The sequence below is a fragment of the Geotrypetes seraphini genome, chromosome 2 (genome assembly GCF_902459505.1).
Source record: "Geotrypetes seraphini chromosome 2, aGeoSer1.1, whole genome shotgun sequence".
Taxonomy (NCBI): Eukaryota; Metazoa; Chordata; class Amphibia; order Gymnophiona; family Dermophiidae; genus Geotrypetes; species Geotrypetes seraphini.
In genome coordinates, this window is record NC_047085.1 from 332,357,750 (window position 1) to 332,375,567 (window position 17,818).

The 17,818-nt window shown below is 41.3% G+C and overlaps 1 protein-coding gene across 3 annotated transcripts in view; it reads left to right on the plus strand.

Annotated features, from left to right (window-relative positions):
• Nucleotides 1-17,291, plus strand: part of GPR141 (G protein-coupled receptor 141) — a 32,198-nt gene extending 14,907 nt beyond the window's left edge. For all 3 annotated transcript variants that reach the window (XM_033934953.1, XM_033934952.1, XM_033934951.1), the window contains exon 3: nucleotides 16,209-17,291. In XM_033934953.1, the coding sequence (XP_033790844.1) occupies nucleotides 16,221-17,132 (912 nt within the window). In that variant the 5' untranslated portion in view covers nucleotides 16,209-16,220 and the 3' untranslated portion in view covers nucleotides 17,133-17,291. The remainder of the gene's footprint in view (nucleotides 1-16,208) is intronic.
• Nucleotides 17,292-17,818: the final 527 nt, after the last annotated feature.

Sequence of the window (17,818 nt, forward strand, 5' to 3'; positions counted from 1 at the left end):
CTCCTAGGTTAAAGTCAGTGTCTTCTTAGGCTAAGGCCATGTATTTCTAACTACATGTGTAAAAGAACAGATATTTATTTTATCCGTAAGCTGACCCTCGCAGAAGACCCCCATAAATGCTTCTGATGTGAAATCAGCTCACAGTTTCAACACACAAATTCCATAATATCTGAGCCACCTCAGCTTTATCTAACTATCCAAGTATCTTTGATTCAGAAATTATGAAACGCCTCACTAATTACCTCACAGTCTCGCAGCTTCCTCACAAAGAGCCTGATAGTGCTATATGGTTTATACGTAGTTTATTATTTATATTCCGCTTTTAAACAAGGTGGATTACAACTAAAATCAGGAATACTGACCGGAAATTGCTCTGCACCACAGAACTTCCTAGAACCCCAAGACAATACATCACTCCCAAGACTCCAGACCCTCAGTTCTCAAAAGATCATTCAGCCCCCAACAAATAGTTTCAGATTCTTCAAACTTCACCCAAAGGTGTATTCTTGCCAAGGACTCGGCATATTAGCAATCAGAAAAGACTGCAGGAATGCACTCCAGAAAAAAAAAGCTGAACGCTAAGGGGGGGGGGCATAATCAAAACTTTAAAACTCCAAACACATGCCTAAGTTGGCACTTGAACGTCTTAATAGCAGGGATGTCCAAGTGCCAATAATCAAAACCAACCTTCTGGCCAAAATTCAGAAAATAGCAATATTCCATGCTACCAATCCAGAGCAAGCAATGATTTCTCTTATATCTGTCTCAATAACAGACTATGGACTTTTCCTCTTAGACCCCTCCACCCCATCCAATTATCGCCCAATAGCAAACATTCCGCTCCTAACCAAATTGCTTGAGTCCATCGTCTCCTCCCAACTCTCAGCCTACCTGGAAAGATTCTCTGTCCTCCTACCCTATCAATACGGCTTCAGACCCAACTTCAGTATCGAAACCCTCCTGGCCTCCCTAGTCTCGAAGATCCAACAATTTCATTCTCACAAAAAATTTGCCGTTCTCCTTCAATTCGACCTCTCTGCTGCCTTTGACGTTGTCCACCACGACATTCTAATCTTCCTACTCTCCGAGATAGGCATTAGCTCTACAGTCCTTGACTGGTTCTCGAACTTCTTACGTTCTCGCTCTTACACCGTCACCAAACATGGTTCCTCTTCCCCCCCCATGGAAACCGACATGTGGAGTCCCACAAGGCTCCCCCCTATCTCCCATCCTCTTCAACGTTTATATGTCCTCCCTGAATCTCCTCCACCTATCCCCCCTAGAAACACTCTACACTTACGCCGACGATATCCTGGTCCTCCTCGAGACCGACGCGAACCTCACCAACCTCGCAGCTAACATCTCTTCTTGCATAACCAACCTTCAATCCTGGGCTCACACTGTACAAATGAAATTGAACGAGTCCAAAACCAAACTACTATGGCTCGGCCCTAAACTTGATCAATTACCCACTTCCATCCCACTGCCCACAGGCTCCTCTCTTCAGTTGGAGTTCTCTAGCAAAGTTCTGGGCATCACCATAGATTCATCATTATCCTTCAACGACCACCTCAACTCCCTGATAAAAAAATGCTTTTGCAGCCTTCACATGCTGAGGAAAGTGAGGTCCTGCTTCCACCAAAAACACTTCGCCGTCCTCGTTCAATCCATCATCCTCTCCAGATTGGATTATTGCAATTCCATTTACCTAAGCTTAACAAAGAAAAGCCTTCACAGACTCCAATTAATCCAGAACACCGCGGCCAAACTTATCTTCTCAAAAAGTAAATTTGACCATGTCTCACCGCTCCTATCCAAGCTCCACTGGCTTCCCGTTATTTCCAGGGTCCACTTTAAGTGTGTCTGCCTAACCTTCAAGATCCTCCACGGTATCCTTCCTCTTCTTATCCCTCTATCCTGGAATTCCTCAAATCCAATCTCCACTAGATCCACGCAAAAATTAAAATTATCCTACCCCTCCTTAAAAGGCATCTCCCTTGTTGGTAAACTTGGGTCTTCCCTCCCTTTCAGAATCGCTCAGCTCTGGAATAGTCTCCCTTCCCCTCTCCGCAATTTGAGCCCCTTTCTACCATTCCGTAAGCATCTGAAGACCTGGCTCTTCTCCAAAACGTAACCCCGTCCCCTTCGTGGCACTCTCGCACCTAACCTCTCTTCTCTCTTACTTATATAATTCCATTGGAGTTCCGTTCCTTCCCTAATCTTGTAAACCGTGTCGAGCTCCATCTGCGGAGATGATGCGGTATACAAACCCAAGATTTAGTTTAGTTAGTTTAGTAAAATTGTCCAAACCTTTCTTAAATCCATCTACGTTAACTGCTCTTACCACAACCTCTGGCAATGTGTTCCAGAGCTTAACTATTCTCGGAGTGAAAAAAATATTTCCTTCTATTAATTTTAAAAGTGTTTCCCTGAAACTTCATTGGTGTGCCCTAGTCTTTGTAATTTTTGACAAAGTAAAAAAAATCAATCTACTCAGGATTTAGATTTCAATGATATCTTCCCTCAGCCATCTGTTTTCCAAGCTGAAGAGCGCTAACCTTTTTAGCCTTTCTTTATACGAGAGAAGTTCCATTCCCTTTACCATCTTGGTCGCTCTTTTTTGAACCTTTTCTAGCGCCACTATATCTTTCTTGAGATAAGGTAACCAGAATTGAATCTAATACTCCAGGTGAGGTCGCTTCGTGGAACGATACAGAGGCTTTATGATATTCTTAGTTTGGTTAACCATCCCTTAAGAACATTTGAATAGCTTTACTGGGTCAGACCAATAGTTGCTGAGGCCAATCCAAGTCACAAGTACCTGGCAAAAACCCAAATAGTAGCAGCATTCCATGCTACCATCCCATGTCTGTCTCAACAGCAGACTATGGACTTTTCCTCCAGGAACTGGAAGCACTTCGAGCAGTGGAGGAGGAGGACAGAGAGGCAGAGAGTGTCAAGACAGAGGAAACCTTTGAGGAAGAAGTCCGGGAATTAGAGAAGTTAATTGAGGAAGCATACAGGGAAGCTGTGGAAAATCACCAGCAACAGTGGAACTGCCAAAATATACCTACAGTGAGTGAGGACCACCTGGAGGACAACCACAGGGAAGAAATGGGTGACACAGCAGCGAGATCTAGAGAAAGCGGAAGGAATCCACAAGAAGACGAGTCCGGTGCAAGCCAACGCCAGGATGAGGGAAGATGGAAGTGCACAGCAGGAGAGATGGTCATACACCAGGGACATGGACCTGTGGCTAAAGAGGCAAGAGTAGATAGAGAGGATAGCAATCGTTGTGGAGGACTCCATCATCAGACAAGTTGACAGCCATATAGCTGGTGACATGCCTACCAGGAGCCAAGGTATAAGACATAGTGAGCCGCATCAATAGGATCATCGACAGTGTTGAAGAGGAAGATACGGCGATGGTGATCCATGTGGGGACAAAAAATGTGAGCAACAGGAACTACAGCAGGGAAGTACTGAAGGACCAGTTCTGGATGCTAGGAAGGAAGCTGAAGACCAGAACGCAGAGGGTACGTTCTCGAAGATCCTGCTGGTATCCAGGGCCGATGAGAAGAGGCAGACGGAGCTGCAAGCAGTCAACGCGTGGATGAGGCGCTGGTGAGGAAGAAGGATTCCAATTCGTGTGCAACTGGACGACATTCTGGGGGAAGAGCAAGCTATTCAGTAAGGATGGACTCCACCTCTGCGGAGATGGAACAAGGCTACTTGCAAGCAACATCAAGAGAGAAATTAAGAAGTTTTTAAACTAGGAAGAAGGGAAAAGCCGACAGTCGACCAAGAGTTGATGGTTCGGGAACCGGTATACTCAGAGGATACTGTGCAGCAAGATAGTGGGGAAGACTCACCGGATCATAGGCAAGACAGAAATCCTGACAGATCGAAAGGGACACAAGAGGGAAGGAATTGCAAAAAAGTTACAGGCCGCAAACTCAAGTGTATGTACATGAACACAAGAAGCCTAAGAAATAAGATGGGGGAATTGGAAGCTATGGCACAAAAAGATAACCTTGACATCATCGGCATCACGGAAACGTGGTGGAATGAGGAAAACACCTGGGACACTGTGCTACCGGGATACAAGCTATTCTGCAGAGACAGAGTAGGTCAAAAAGGTAGGGGTATTGCCCTATGCTTCAAAGAGGAAATTGAGACTACCAGAGAGAACACGCCGGAAACAAAAAATAAGGTAGAGTCTCAATGGGCTAAAATTCTGGGAACATAAGGAACGGAAACGAAGACTGGCATCTACTACCGACCCCCCAGGGCAATCCGAAGAAATTGATGGAGAGTTGATGGACGAGATTAAACGCAACTGCAAGGGAGGCAACGCAGCTATCATGGGTGACTTCAATTATCCGGGGATAGACTGGAACCTAGGCACCTCCGGCTGCGGTAGGGAGACCAAGTTTCTGGATGCTGTAGGCGATTGCTTCCTGGAACAACTTGTCAAGAAAAATACAAGAGGAAATACAATTCTCGACTTAATTCTAAATGGACTACGAGGACCGGCACAAAGTGTAGAAGTAGAAGGGACGCTGGGAAGTAGTGATTACAATATGATTCACTTCAACCTGGACACAGGGGCGAAACATCAATCCAGAATGTTGGCCACGGCACTGAACTTCTGAAAAAGGAATTACGAAGGAATGAGAGTCATGGTGGGGAAAAAGATAAGCACTGTAAAAATGCTAGAGCAAGCATGGTCCCTTTTTAAGGACACGGTCACTGAGACGCAAAATCTATATATACCACGTATCAACAAGGGATCTAAGAGGAAAAAGAACAATGAACCGGTGTGGCTCACTGTAATGGTGAAGGAAGCAATCAGAGACAAGAAGACTTTGTTTAAGGAATGGAAAAGGTCATAAACGGATGAAAACTGGAAAAAGCACAAACAACATCAAAGCAGGTGCCATAAAGTGGTAAAAGGGGCCAAAAGAGACTATGAGAAAAAAATAGCCAAGGAGGCGAAAAACTTCAAGCTATTCTTTCAATATATTAAAGGGAAACGGCCCGCGAAGGAAGCGGTGGGGCCGTTGGATGACCATGTAATAAAGGGAGTGCTAAAGGAGCACAAAGCCATCGGCAACAAACTGAACACTTTTTTTGTGTCTGTATCTATTGAACAGGATATACACAACATACCGGAAGCCGACAGGCTTTATGCAGGAAACGAAGATGGGAAACTGATGGGGTTGATGGTCAGTCTAGAAGAGATATGCAGGCAGATTGATAGGCTTAAAAACGATAAATCCCCGAGACTGGATGGTATCCATCCAAGGGTAATCAAGGAACTGAAAGGGGCTATAGCTGAACTGCTTCAACTGATAGCTAATCTCTCGATCAAATCGGGAAGGATTCCAGAAGACTGGAAAGTGGCGAATGTTACGCCGATCTTCTAGAAAGGTTCAAGAAAAGATCCAGGAAACTACAGACCAGTGAGTCTGACCTCGGTACTGGGAAAGATAGTAGAGGCACTGATAAAGGACCGCATCATTGATCGCCTTGACGGACATGATCTGATTAGGACCAGCCAGCACAGCTTCAGCAAGGGAAGATCTTGCTTGATGAACTTGCTGCGCTTCTTCGAAGGAGTAAACAAGCAGATAGATAAGGGCAAGCCAGTAGACATTGTACATCTGAATTTTCAGAAGGCATACGACAAGGTACTGCATGAACGACTACTTCGAAAAATTGCGAGCCTTGGAATTGAGGGTGAAATACTTACGTGGATAAAAACTGGTTGGTGGATAGGAAACAGAGAGTGGGGGTAAATGGATAATATTCGGACTGGAAAAGCGTCACGAGTGGAGTGCCGTAGGGTTCGGTGCTTAGGCCCGTGCTCGTCAACATATTTATAAACGACCTGGAAATTGGTACGACGAGTGAGGTGATTAAATTTGCGGACTATACGAAGCTATTCAGAGTAGTGAAGATGCGGGAGGATTGCGAAGACCTGCAATGTGACATAAACACGCTTGAGAAATTGGCCGCGACATGGCAAATGAAGTTTAATGTGGATAAGTGTAAGGTGATGCATGTGGGTAACAAAAATCTTATACACAAATACAGAATGTCTGGTGCGGTACTCGGAGAGACCCTCCCAGAAAAGAGACTTGGAAGTACTGATTGACAAGTCAATGAAGCCATCCGTGCAATGCATGGTGGCTGCGAAAAGGTCGAACAGAATGCTAGGAATGATTAAGAAGGGGATCACGAACAGATTGGAGAAGGGTACTATGCCACTGTACTGGGTCATGGTACGTCCCACCTGGAATACTGCATCTAGCACTGGTCGCCGTATATGAAGATGGACACGGTACTACTCGAAAGGGTCCAGAAAAGAGCGACGAAAATGGTTAAGGGGTTGGAGGAGTTGCTGTACAGTGAGAGGTTAGAGAAACTAGGCCTCTTCTCCCTTGAAAAGAGGAGACTGAAAGGGGACATGATCGAAACATTCAAGATAATGAAGGGAATAGACTTAGTAGATAGAGACAGGTTGTTCACCCTCTCCAAGGTAGAGAGAACGAGAGGGCACTCTCTAAAGTTAAAAGATGATAGATACCGTACAAATGTAAGGAAGTTTTTCTTCACCTAGAGAGTGGTGGAAAACTGGAACGCTCTTCCAGAGGCTGTTATAGGGGAAAACACCCTCCAGGGATTCAAGACAAAGTTAGACAAGTTTCTACTGAACCGGAATTTAAGCAGGTAAGGCTAGTCTCAGTTAGGGCAATGGTTTTTGACCTAAGGGCCACTGCGGGAACAGACTGCTGGGCACAATGGACCATTGGTCTGACACAGCAGTGGCAATTATTATGTTCTTATGTTCTTAACTTGTCCAAACCTTTTTTTAAAACAGCTACATTAACTGCTCTTACCACATCCTCTGGCAATGCATTCCAGAGTTTCACTATTCTTTGAGTGAAAAAATATTTCCTCTTATTGGTTTTAAAAGTATTACTCTGCAACTTCATCAAGTGTTCACTAGTCTTTGTAAATCTTGATACAGTAAAAAAAAAAAAAAAAAATCGATCCACTTGTACCCGTTCTATACCACTCAGGATTTTGTCATATCTCCCCTCAGCCGTCTCTTTTCCAAGCTGATGAGCCCTAACCTCTTTAGTCTTTCCTCATATGAGAGGAGTTCCATCCCCTTTATCATCTTGGTTCTAGCATCTTGTTTGCTTTTTTGGCCTCCGAACATTGGGCGGAAGGTTTCATCGTATTGTCTACGACACCCAGATTGTTTTGTTGGTTGCTGAACCCCAAGGTGGACCCTAGCATCTGGTAACTATGATTTAGGTTATTCTTCCCAGGTATATTAGATAGATTGTGAGCCCACCGGGCCACATAGGGAAAATGCTTGAAGTACCTGTATGTAAAGACTGGCATCTGTCATCACCACTTCTTTTGAGTGTGGTTGTAAAACTACAAAAAGAGACACTATACAAGTCCAAATCCCCTATTACCTTAAATTAAACTCAAAAGCATTTGCCTTAAACACCAATAATATTAGGCAATCTGAGTTAAATCAGTAGTCTTACATAGTAAAGGAATTAAAATTCTCTATTACCAGTACTTAACATTTCTTTTTAGCAACAGGAGTCACAAAAATCCAGTTTAAATTCTGAAATACATTTTAAAAGTTTGTATCTATTTTCCTTTGAAATATAACTCCAGACTTAATTTAGAAATCTGAATAAATCATGAGAAGCATCAGGTATCAGATAGGTTCTTGACCCACAACTCACACAACCTCAGCTGTATCCTGCTTTACAGTTTTCTCAGTACACATCTCAGCTCAACTGCCCATAAGCAGGTTTAATTTGCAGCATTTCTCATGAATGAAAACATTTACAGGAAATACTATTTCCAGTGCAATAGGTGAGACATTCTAGATGGGTAGTGTCCCAGTGGCCGCTTGCCATTTGCAGAAGGAATCCACTCCAGATTTTTTCTCTGTGCCTCTGCTGTACTTTACTGTGCTGTCTAGCTCCGCCTACAGTTTTTCCCTTCTGCATACCTGCCAGCAAGAGTGTGTTTGTTCTACTCTCCATTATATTATTTTATTCTGTGTTTTTCGTCCCTTTGCCGGGGATTTCTTATGCTTGGAGCGATTCTTCAGCTCTGCCTGCATTGAAATCACACAGACTTTGGTCTGCAGCTGACAGGCCAATCCCTGGTGGTACCTGTCAGCCATCCCGCATTTGCTTGACAGGAGCTCAGGGCCGTACCCATCTTTCTCCTTCTGCCGAACAAAGGTTTGAGCGCAGGCTGTTGGGCATCTGTAGGAGACTTGGCGGTGTCTCTCAGGGTGTGAGCTGTGTCTTCTCACCTCTGCCTGTCTCTGAGTGTGTCCGTCGGTCTACAGAGGTGGAGGTGCTTGAAGATAACCCTACTTGAGGTAACCCTAGTAACTTACAGTCTCATCTCTACTTTGTGGGATGATTTTGGCTGCTTGTTTCTTGTAGATTGTGAGCCTGCTGGGGACAGAGATAGTACCTGCATATAATGTGTACAGCTTTGTGTACACCTAGTAGCACCATAAAAATGATTAACATTATTAGTAGTAGTTTTGTTTATTTATTTATTTATTTATTTAATTGATTTTATAGCCCATCCTCTCAGAAGAACCAGGAATGGGTTATAAATTTACATACATAGTAAGGCTAATTCCGATGCAGGAGTAAGGATTATAACAGCAGTATGACAGTTCTGACAAATTACAATTACTACATAGATGATGGGACTAGGCCAGTCCCTTCATTATAACAGGATTACCACAGTAGTATGACATATCTGACAGATTCTGACAAATTACAATTATTATATCAAAAAAGATATTGTAGTATATATATAGATAATCAAAGCACCACCAAATGCTTGCCAATAAATAAGTAGAAAAATATGTAGAAAAAATATTTTTCTTCTAAATCCTCAGGGTCTTCAGTATGTCAGCAGAGTCAATGGACCCTAGCTGGCTGAATTCTTCATTAGTCCCATTGGTTAGTTTTACTTGTTTACTTTTTATCTTATTTTTTCAACTGTATTATAATTCATTATATCTATCTTCTACTTCATTCTTCTTCCAATTCTTATAATCTCATTCACAATTCATAATTTAATGGAAATAAATACTTAGCTTGCTTAGCAGCAACACCTCTCCGATGGAGTATCCGTTTCAACCCTTTCTTCAGGGAGCAGGTGAGCTTTTAAAGCAAGATGCTTCAAAGCCAAGAAGAAACAAATCAACATCATGCTGGCAAGCTGGTTAAAATGCTATTAAAATGCTGTTAACTTTTCTTCCGGGTAACTATATCAGCTCCGCTCTCTTTCCCTCAAATATTTAGCATTTTAAATGGTGTCATACAATTGAAAGGATTACAATGGCTTAAAATCTAAAATCTAAGAGAGTGCTGCCTAAAACGTCTCATTAAAGTTTGCTTTAAACATGGCTGCGGCATCTCTCCCTATAAAAAATGGAGAGCTGCCCGCCCACTACGTGAGATTGAAAAACTCCTACGGAGTGAGTAGTGGCTCGTGGCCAGCAGGGGGTGCTGGTTATGGGACGGAAATGGGAATGGATGTCAGGACATGATAAGTGCAGTATTTTATGTGGAGTTTTTCTACAAAAGCGCCAGTTTTTCGTATGATTCTGGGTAATTCTAGTTAGACAAACATCTGTGTCAGTTAAGGACCACGCCCAAATAGAAGCGTACGGAAAAACAGGTGAATAAAAATTTAAATATAATGTAGCTAATGCCAGAGAAAAATACACTAAGGATTAATATAAGGGAAAGCATAATAATATCTGTGTATGTACTTTGCTGTTGAGCCAAATCATGATTACATGATTACATGGAATCCATTTTGGGTTCTCAGTTTGTACTATATCTGTCCTGTTTTCGGACACCATCTTGGGCCAGTGAATAGTATTCTGTCTTCTTTGTCCTCTCTGAGTTTTCCCGCTCCCAGCCTCGTGGTGTTAATTAACACCAGCTGTGCTTGCTTTAGACTAGTAAAGAAGGATAACGTGTTCTAAACTAAGATATAAAATACATGAAGTATGAATGGCCAAGACATGAATGAAATTATGAATGTTTGGGGCCCCTGAATGTGATATGTGGTGATATAAATGGTTTATAAAAAGAACACTAAGGAAAAATCCTGAGCACAACATCTGGAAATAATTAGAGTCAGTCTCCAGCATAGGAAGGGGGGGGCATTGGAAGCCCATGCTTATCACTGTGTGTAACATGAAGCTGTCAGCTTTCCTCTTCCAGACTAAAGTTATTGTCAATTTAGGGAGAGGTTGAGAATTTTTCAGCACCATGTTAATAATTGTAGATTCTTTTGAATATGTTATGTTATAATGTTAATTCAGAAATCAAATGTGCTGTTCTAAACTTTTAAACATGGAAACATGGAGGGATTTATTTTTCCTTGTCTAAACTTTTAAGACCACCCATAGAATTGTTATTGGTTGTTATGATGATGATGTCACCGAAAAGCCAACAGTATATAATAGAAACTCTGGAGCTAGTAAAACGAGACCGTTGTGAGAAGGCCAGCCTTTGGCCACAATGACGATCTCCCATTAGCGCAACGTTAAGCAATGATGCTGGATTCTTTTGATCTAATAATGGCAAAATAGAAACAATAATTCAATAAATCTTGGTTATAATTTTAAAAACCTTGCGCTGGTGTCATTTTGCATGTATTATTATTTTCAAACCTGAAGCTTTCACAAAGGCGTTGATGTCCCTGGCTCAGGAGTGACGTTTCATTAACAGGCCACTGTAAGCCAATCAGCTTCCTCATTTAGACCTGCTAGAGCTACACTGTTGACTTCATATAGCCATTTGAGTTCTCTACATGCAAGTATTCTGTCTATATCACCACCCTCCCACACTACATTTGTTACATCGATGACCCTCTAGTGAGTATCTTGTAAAGTATAGTGACTAAGTTGCCAGTGTCTAACTAAAGGGGCATTTTCTTTGAGAGTATGAACTCTAGATTTATGCTCTGTAAGCCTGATCTTTTTTTTTTTAATTCTTTATTCATTTTCAAACATACAATAAGTGTATCAATATGCTAAAAGAAATTAATCACAAATATATCACTTATTAATCAACAATAGTACAAATAATATGTTATTATCATCTACCCTTCCCACCCCTTTCTATTATATATTCAAATAAATTGTGCAATATATAAAATAAAATCATAAAATTATCCCCCCACCCCTTCATAATTGAACCTGTAAAATTAAGGGAAAAAATGTCATCTATTCAGAACAATATTTTGTTAATGGCTCCCATACATCTTGAAATTTCCTAAAACACCCTCGCTGTATTACAATGGATCTTTCCATTTTATATATGTGACATAGGGAATTCCACCAAAAATTATAATTTAGTCTATTCCAATTTTTCCAATTATAAGTAATTTGTTGAATGGCAACACCAGTCATTATAAGCAACAATTTGTTATTATTTGAAGAAATCTGACTTTTTGCTCTCATTGCCATACCAAACAGCAAAGTATCATATGATAATGCCACAGGGTTATCTAATAAACAATTAATTTGGTCCCAAATTGATTTCCAAAAGGTCATAATAAATGGACAGTAGAATAACAAATGATCTAAAGTCCCTGCTTCAAGATGACAGTGCCAACATTTAGAGCTGTCCAATTTTTGTAACTGAACAGGGGTCCATAATGCTCTATGCAACAGAAAAAACCATGTTTGTCTCATAGATTTTGACATTGTACATCTCATCCTCCAAGTCCAAATTTGTGTCCATTGAGACGCAGAAATTTGATACTTAATCTCAATACTCCAAATGTCTTTCAGACCAGTGTATGGTTTCTTTTTAAGAAGTCCAGATAAGGCTAGTTTGCAAAAAACTTTGAGTAAGATGGTGGACACAATGGCTCTGGGGGATCCTTGATAAAGCAAATTGTTGTGAAACATGTTGGATCATGTAACCCAGTAGCATGATAAGCTAAGTATACTACTTATTTGAACATTTTTAAATAGAATAATCTCAAGGAAACTTCTAAAAAGATAAAAAAGTTAAAAAAAAAAGGTTTACTTAAATAATTGCAAAAAAAGCATGTGAGCCAATGAGGAATGAAAACACTGGTATTCCCACAGATATTGAACACTACTAAGGGTGGAGGAGGTGTACCTGAGGCCACATTTTGTTATATTTAAAATATATGAGAGTATGTTTAACAATTTGTAATTCTATGGAGGGGAACGCTGGATAATTTGGAGGTTGGGTAAAGTATTGGAGAGTTGTGTTATATGATTCCCAACCATAAATGAAACAGATTTAAATAGTGCCATCTTTAGTGTGACTGACATTATTGTAGACATTTTCAACTTTAGATATCTTAGGGGCCATATAATCGAAACTCTTGGATGTTCAGTAGAACAAATTTTAGACAGTGATGTTTCAGAAGTTCAGTTACTTCATTTTTGAAATGTCCTTCTGTTCCTGGACTTATTTTTGATTATACAGTAGACCCAATTTTGGGACATCCCGATTCAGACTCAGACGTCCTATTGAAAATGCCCCTCCATATCTTTGTTTAATGCAAATTAGCAAGGAAAAAGGAAAGATGAAACCAAATGGAAAGAGCAAAAAGAATATTGTTCAGAAAATCTGGCAGATGAGGATAAGCACCTACATGAGGAAAAACAGAGAATGGCACAAGTCCAGCGTTCAATAATTTATCAACATCAGTAGGAAAGAAAAGAGTTAAAAAAAAATAAAAAAATTGTTTTTTGTTTTATTTTTCAATATAGTCCTCTGATAGTTCCATACACTTCATTCACTTGTCCTGCAATGACTTTAACCCCTTTGAAAATAATTCTTCTGTTTGACCTTCAAACCAGGATGTCACAGCTTCCTTGACATCATAATCACTTGAAAACTGCTGTCCATGGAGAGATTTCTTCAAAACTCGGAACAGGAAATAATACAAGGAAGCCAGAACAGAGAAGAGCAACTAAGATGGTTAAGGGGTTGGAGGAGTTGCTGTACAGCGAAAGATTAGAGAAACTGGGCTTCTTCTCCCTCGACCAGAGGAGACTGAGAGGGGACATGATCGAAACATTCAAGGTACTGAAGGAGATAGACTTAGTAGATAAGGACAGGTTGTTCACCCTCTCCAAGGTAGGGAGAACGAGAGGGCACTCTCTAAAACTGAAAGGGGATAGATTCCGTACGAATGTTAGGACGTTCTTCTTCACCCAGAGAGTGGTTGAAAATTGGAACACTCTTCCGGCGGTTGTTATAGGGGAAAACACCCTCCAGGGATTCAAGACAAAGTTAGACAAGTTCCTGCTGAACAAGAATGTGCGCAGGTAGGGCTGGTCTCAGTTAGGGCGCTGGTCTTAGATCGGAGGGCTGCCGCGTGTGTGGACTGCTGGGCATGATGGACCACTGGTCTGACCCAGTAGCGGCAGTTCTTATGTAGGATTGTAGGGTGGATGGCTCTGAAATCCACATTCTTGGATGGTAGCCTGTGATTGTCGTGAGATGTGCATTGGTGCATTGCCATGAAGCAGCAGCACACCTGCTATGAGTTTTCCTTGTTTTTTCTCCTTGATTGACTCCTGCAAAGTGATCATTGTGTTGGCGGCAACTCTCCCCGATTATGATTGTCTTGTGTGGCATGAGTTCCAGAAGCAAAAGTCTGTCTTGAACTTTTTTGGGGTAGAGGATGACTTGTGCTTCCACTGCATTGACTCCATTTTGGACTCAGAATCTCTGTTCATCTTCAGTCACCAAATGATGAAAAAAATTCACTTGGTCTTTACAGAGCATCTCCAAGTTCTCCTGACAGCACTGGAGCCTTGTGGCCTTCAGTTATGGCATCAGCATTCTTGGAACCCATCTTGTACTAACCTTGGACATGCCCAACTTTTCATGAATTATTTTCCAAACTGTACCTGCCGAGATGCCCATTTCTTCAGCTATTTAGAAACACTTAGGGCTTCTTTTACTAAGCTGTGCTAGCATTTTTAGCACGCACTAACCCCGCGCTATACAAAAAATACTAATGCCAGCTCTATGGAGGCGTTAGTGTGTAGCAGGCACTAAGCATGCACTAAAACCACTAGCGCAGCGTAGTAAAAGGAGCCCTTAATTCTTCTGTCTGACAAAATTAAATCCTCGACTTTCTTGCACATTTTTGTGGAAGTTGCTTCCACAGGCCATCCAGTGTGAGGGTCATTTTCAATGAACTCTCTACCCTACTTAACGACTTGCAACAAAATTTTACTTTGTAGGATGATGATGCAGACTCACCATAAACTGCAGTCATGTGTTCATGGATCTCCTTTGGCTTTTTCCCTTCTTTTGTGAGAATTTTTTTATCACTGAACGGTGCTCCAAATCTTGTTTCGCACGAGGACTCTCCTGCCATCCTGTTTCTTGGAATGTTAGACTCGCACTGAGCTGCAACTGTGTATGAAATTATTGTATGTACATCCTCGTATGTACATCCTTTCCTCTCTTAGGGCCCCTTTTACAAAGCCATGGTAGTGATGCAGCTGTGGTAAATGCACCAAAGTCCATTCATTTCCTGTGGACTTTGGTGCATTTACTGCGGCAGCATCACTACCATGGCTTTGTAAAAGACCCCCTTAGGTGTCCTTTTCCTAAGACATTCTAGCAATTAGTGTGCACTAAATCCCATGCAGCCCATAGGAATATATCCCCCCCCCCCCTTTTTACAAAACTGCAATAGCGTTTTTTAGCACAGGTTGGCGCGTTGAATGCTCTGCGCTGCTCCCAACGCTCATAGGAACTCTATGAGTGTTGGAAACATTACAGAGCATTCAGCACGTCGGCCTGCACTAAAAACTGCTATCACAGTTTTGTAACAGGGGGGCATAGTAGTAATTGTTAGCGCACACTTTATCCCATAATGTATCTTAGTTAAAAAGACCCCTTATCTTGCATTTAGTAAATTCATCCAAGCAGCAGCATAAATCGAAAAGTACATTTCAGAAATGATTTTTTTGCAAATAAAAATGGCACACAGAAAGGAAAAAACCCAGTACTTTCCACAAGACACAGAGGACCAAGGAATTCTATGAGCATCAGCTTTTACTGCACAGCCGGTGATAAAAAGCCCTAATGCAGCTTGATAAAAGGGGGCCTAAAAGAAGGGGAAAAAACCCCACTGATAACATTTTATGTTTCAACAATTGTTTTAATGACAACTGAACAGCACAAAGAAGAAAAACCTTGCAAAGATAAAAGTAGTCATCCATTTTTTATACAGAAAATAAATAACTAGACCCCTCCCTCGCCCTCCCAAACCCATCCAAAATAGAGAGGCCACCTGCTAATTTGCTAATTCCAAAATGAGAACAACAAAGTAAAAAAGTTGCTCCCCCAAAAGGAAAGCAACTATCAGCACAAATCCCACCTCAACTCAAGCTCCCTAACTAGCAATGTATATCCAAAAAGGAAAAAAATCAAACAAACTTGTCCCGCTTCTATAAACTTATAGGAGCCCCAGGGTCCCAAGCTAAAATACTCAAAAAAGGATCCTACATCTACAAACTAAATCAGGAGTCAGGGTTCTTATGACTTTGGCAGAAAAAGGGCACCCAAAGGACCCACCAACCTATAAAAACTCCCCGCTACCTAAGCACACATGGACAGACTCCTAAAACCTAAGCCATGGACACTAAGAGGCATCCCCCCAAAAAACCTTATATTCCCCCCAGGTCAGAATACTACCTGTTAGTGCCTGCTGCTTTTGAGGCCATGTGGTGAAATTGGCAGGTCACTTGCCTATTGTGCCCATGACATGAGTTCAAATCCTGCACTGTCATGGAAATGGTAGTCTTCATCAGTCATTCTCAACTTGATACTTGTATACAGGGGACTACCTTCACCTTCTTACATAATTTATCATTGCAGCAGCTCATTAATGCAAAATTTAAAAAAAAAATATTTCATGCAAAGTGGACTTCTCACAAAAGTTTAGTACAACAAAGTGGATTTCTGCAAAACAACAATGTAGGAAAAAATAGCTTAAATGCCCCTCCTTTTTTTTTCCTATTTTTCCATGACTTGCACTTTTGTAAAGTCAGTTTAGTACACAGGGCCCTTTCTTTGTTATTGACATTTTCTCTTCTTTTACAGGGTTTTGAAACCATGTTTGACAACATAACAAACAGCACAAACTGTCCAGACAATGAAGTTATATCATATGTCCTCACTGCACTGTACTCGTTCATTTTTATTGGAGGTGTGACTGGAATCACTTTGATGTCTTTTCTTCTGTTCCAAAGCAACACACGCTCAGTGACCACAACAGCTGTCATAAACCTGATCGTGGTACATGGAATCTTCCTCCTGACTGTGCCATTCCGTATCCTATACTACATCAAGAACGAGTGGCTTCTGGGAGATGACTTTTGCAAGTTAGTGAGTGCCATGATCCATGTCCACCTGTATCTCTCATTCATATTCTATGTGATAACCCTGGTGATCAGATATCTAATTTTCTTCAATCGAAAGGACAAGCTTGAGTTCTACAGAACGCTGCACGCTGTGGTTGCCAGTGTAGCAGTATGGGTTTTGGTAGTGGTCATTATTTTCCCACTCTTCTTCAAAGAGTATGGCAGAAATGGAAAATATGACTCAAGCAAGTGTTTTCAGTTTCAGGATGAATTCATGAAGTTGGGAGTACAAATACTGAACTACATTACCATAGCCATTATTTTAGCTGTGGTGTTTGCTTTCCTGTGCATGCAAATCTGCATTATTGTGGGCATTGTGAGAAAGCTGCAGGGCCCAGTGCTTGCCTACCAAGAGTTTTGTGCCCAGATGAAGAGCTTATTCTTCATATTGGTCATGTTTTTCTGCTTCGTACCATATCACATATTTCGGATCTATTATGTACAAAATGTGAATGACTGCAAAATTGTTAAATATAATGACATCTGTTTAAGTTTAACTGCCATCAGCTGCTTTGATATGTGGTCATTTGTGTTACAAAGCAATTACTTCAAACAGAGCAAGTGTATGTCACTAAAAAACAAGTTTGTGTGTTGTCACTTCTAATTACAATTAGGGGTAATTCTCTACAAGTCAACTAAAGTCAGGCACTGTGTTGCTGTATGCCAGGGGTGCACTTTTTGGGCTTGTGAGCTACTTTTAAAATGACCAAGTCAAAATGATCTACCAACAATAACATTTTAAAAAGCACAAAGCACAATGTACGCAGAGAAAATGTTAAATATCATTTATATTCCAGGTTTTTTTCAAAGAGGTCAAGGCAGATGATTATATGCAATGTCACCTCAGTAACAACTATACAAAAATATACCCCCTCCCTTTTTACTAAACATTCGATAGCGGTTTTTAGTGCAGGGAGCTGCGCTGAATGTCTCACGCTGCTCTCGACGCTCATAGGCTCCCTGCGCTAAAACCCACTATTGCGGTTTAGTAAAAGGGGGCCATGGTGCATAATATAGACAGCAGATATAAATTCTCAAAACGGACACATTTTGATCACTAAATTGAAAATAAAATCATTTTTCCTACCTTTGTTGTCTGGTGATTTCATGAGTCTCTGGTTGCACTTTCTTCTTCTAACTGTGCATCCAATATTTCTTCCCTTCTTTCAGCCTCCTGTATGCTCCCTCTCCTCTAGACCTCATTCCCTCCCCCAATTTTTTCTTCCTCTCTCCCTGCCCCCTGCTCTTTCTTTCTCCCTGCCTCCTTCTTTCTGTCTCCATGCCCCCTTT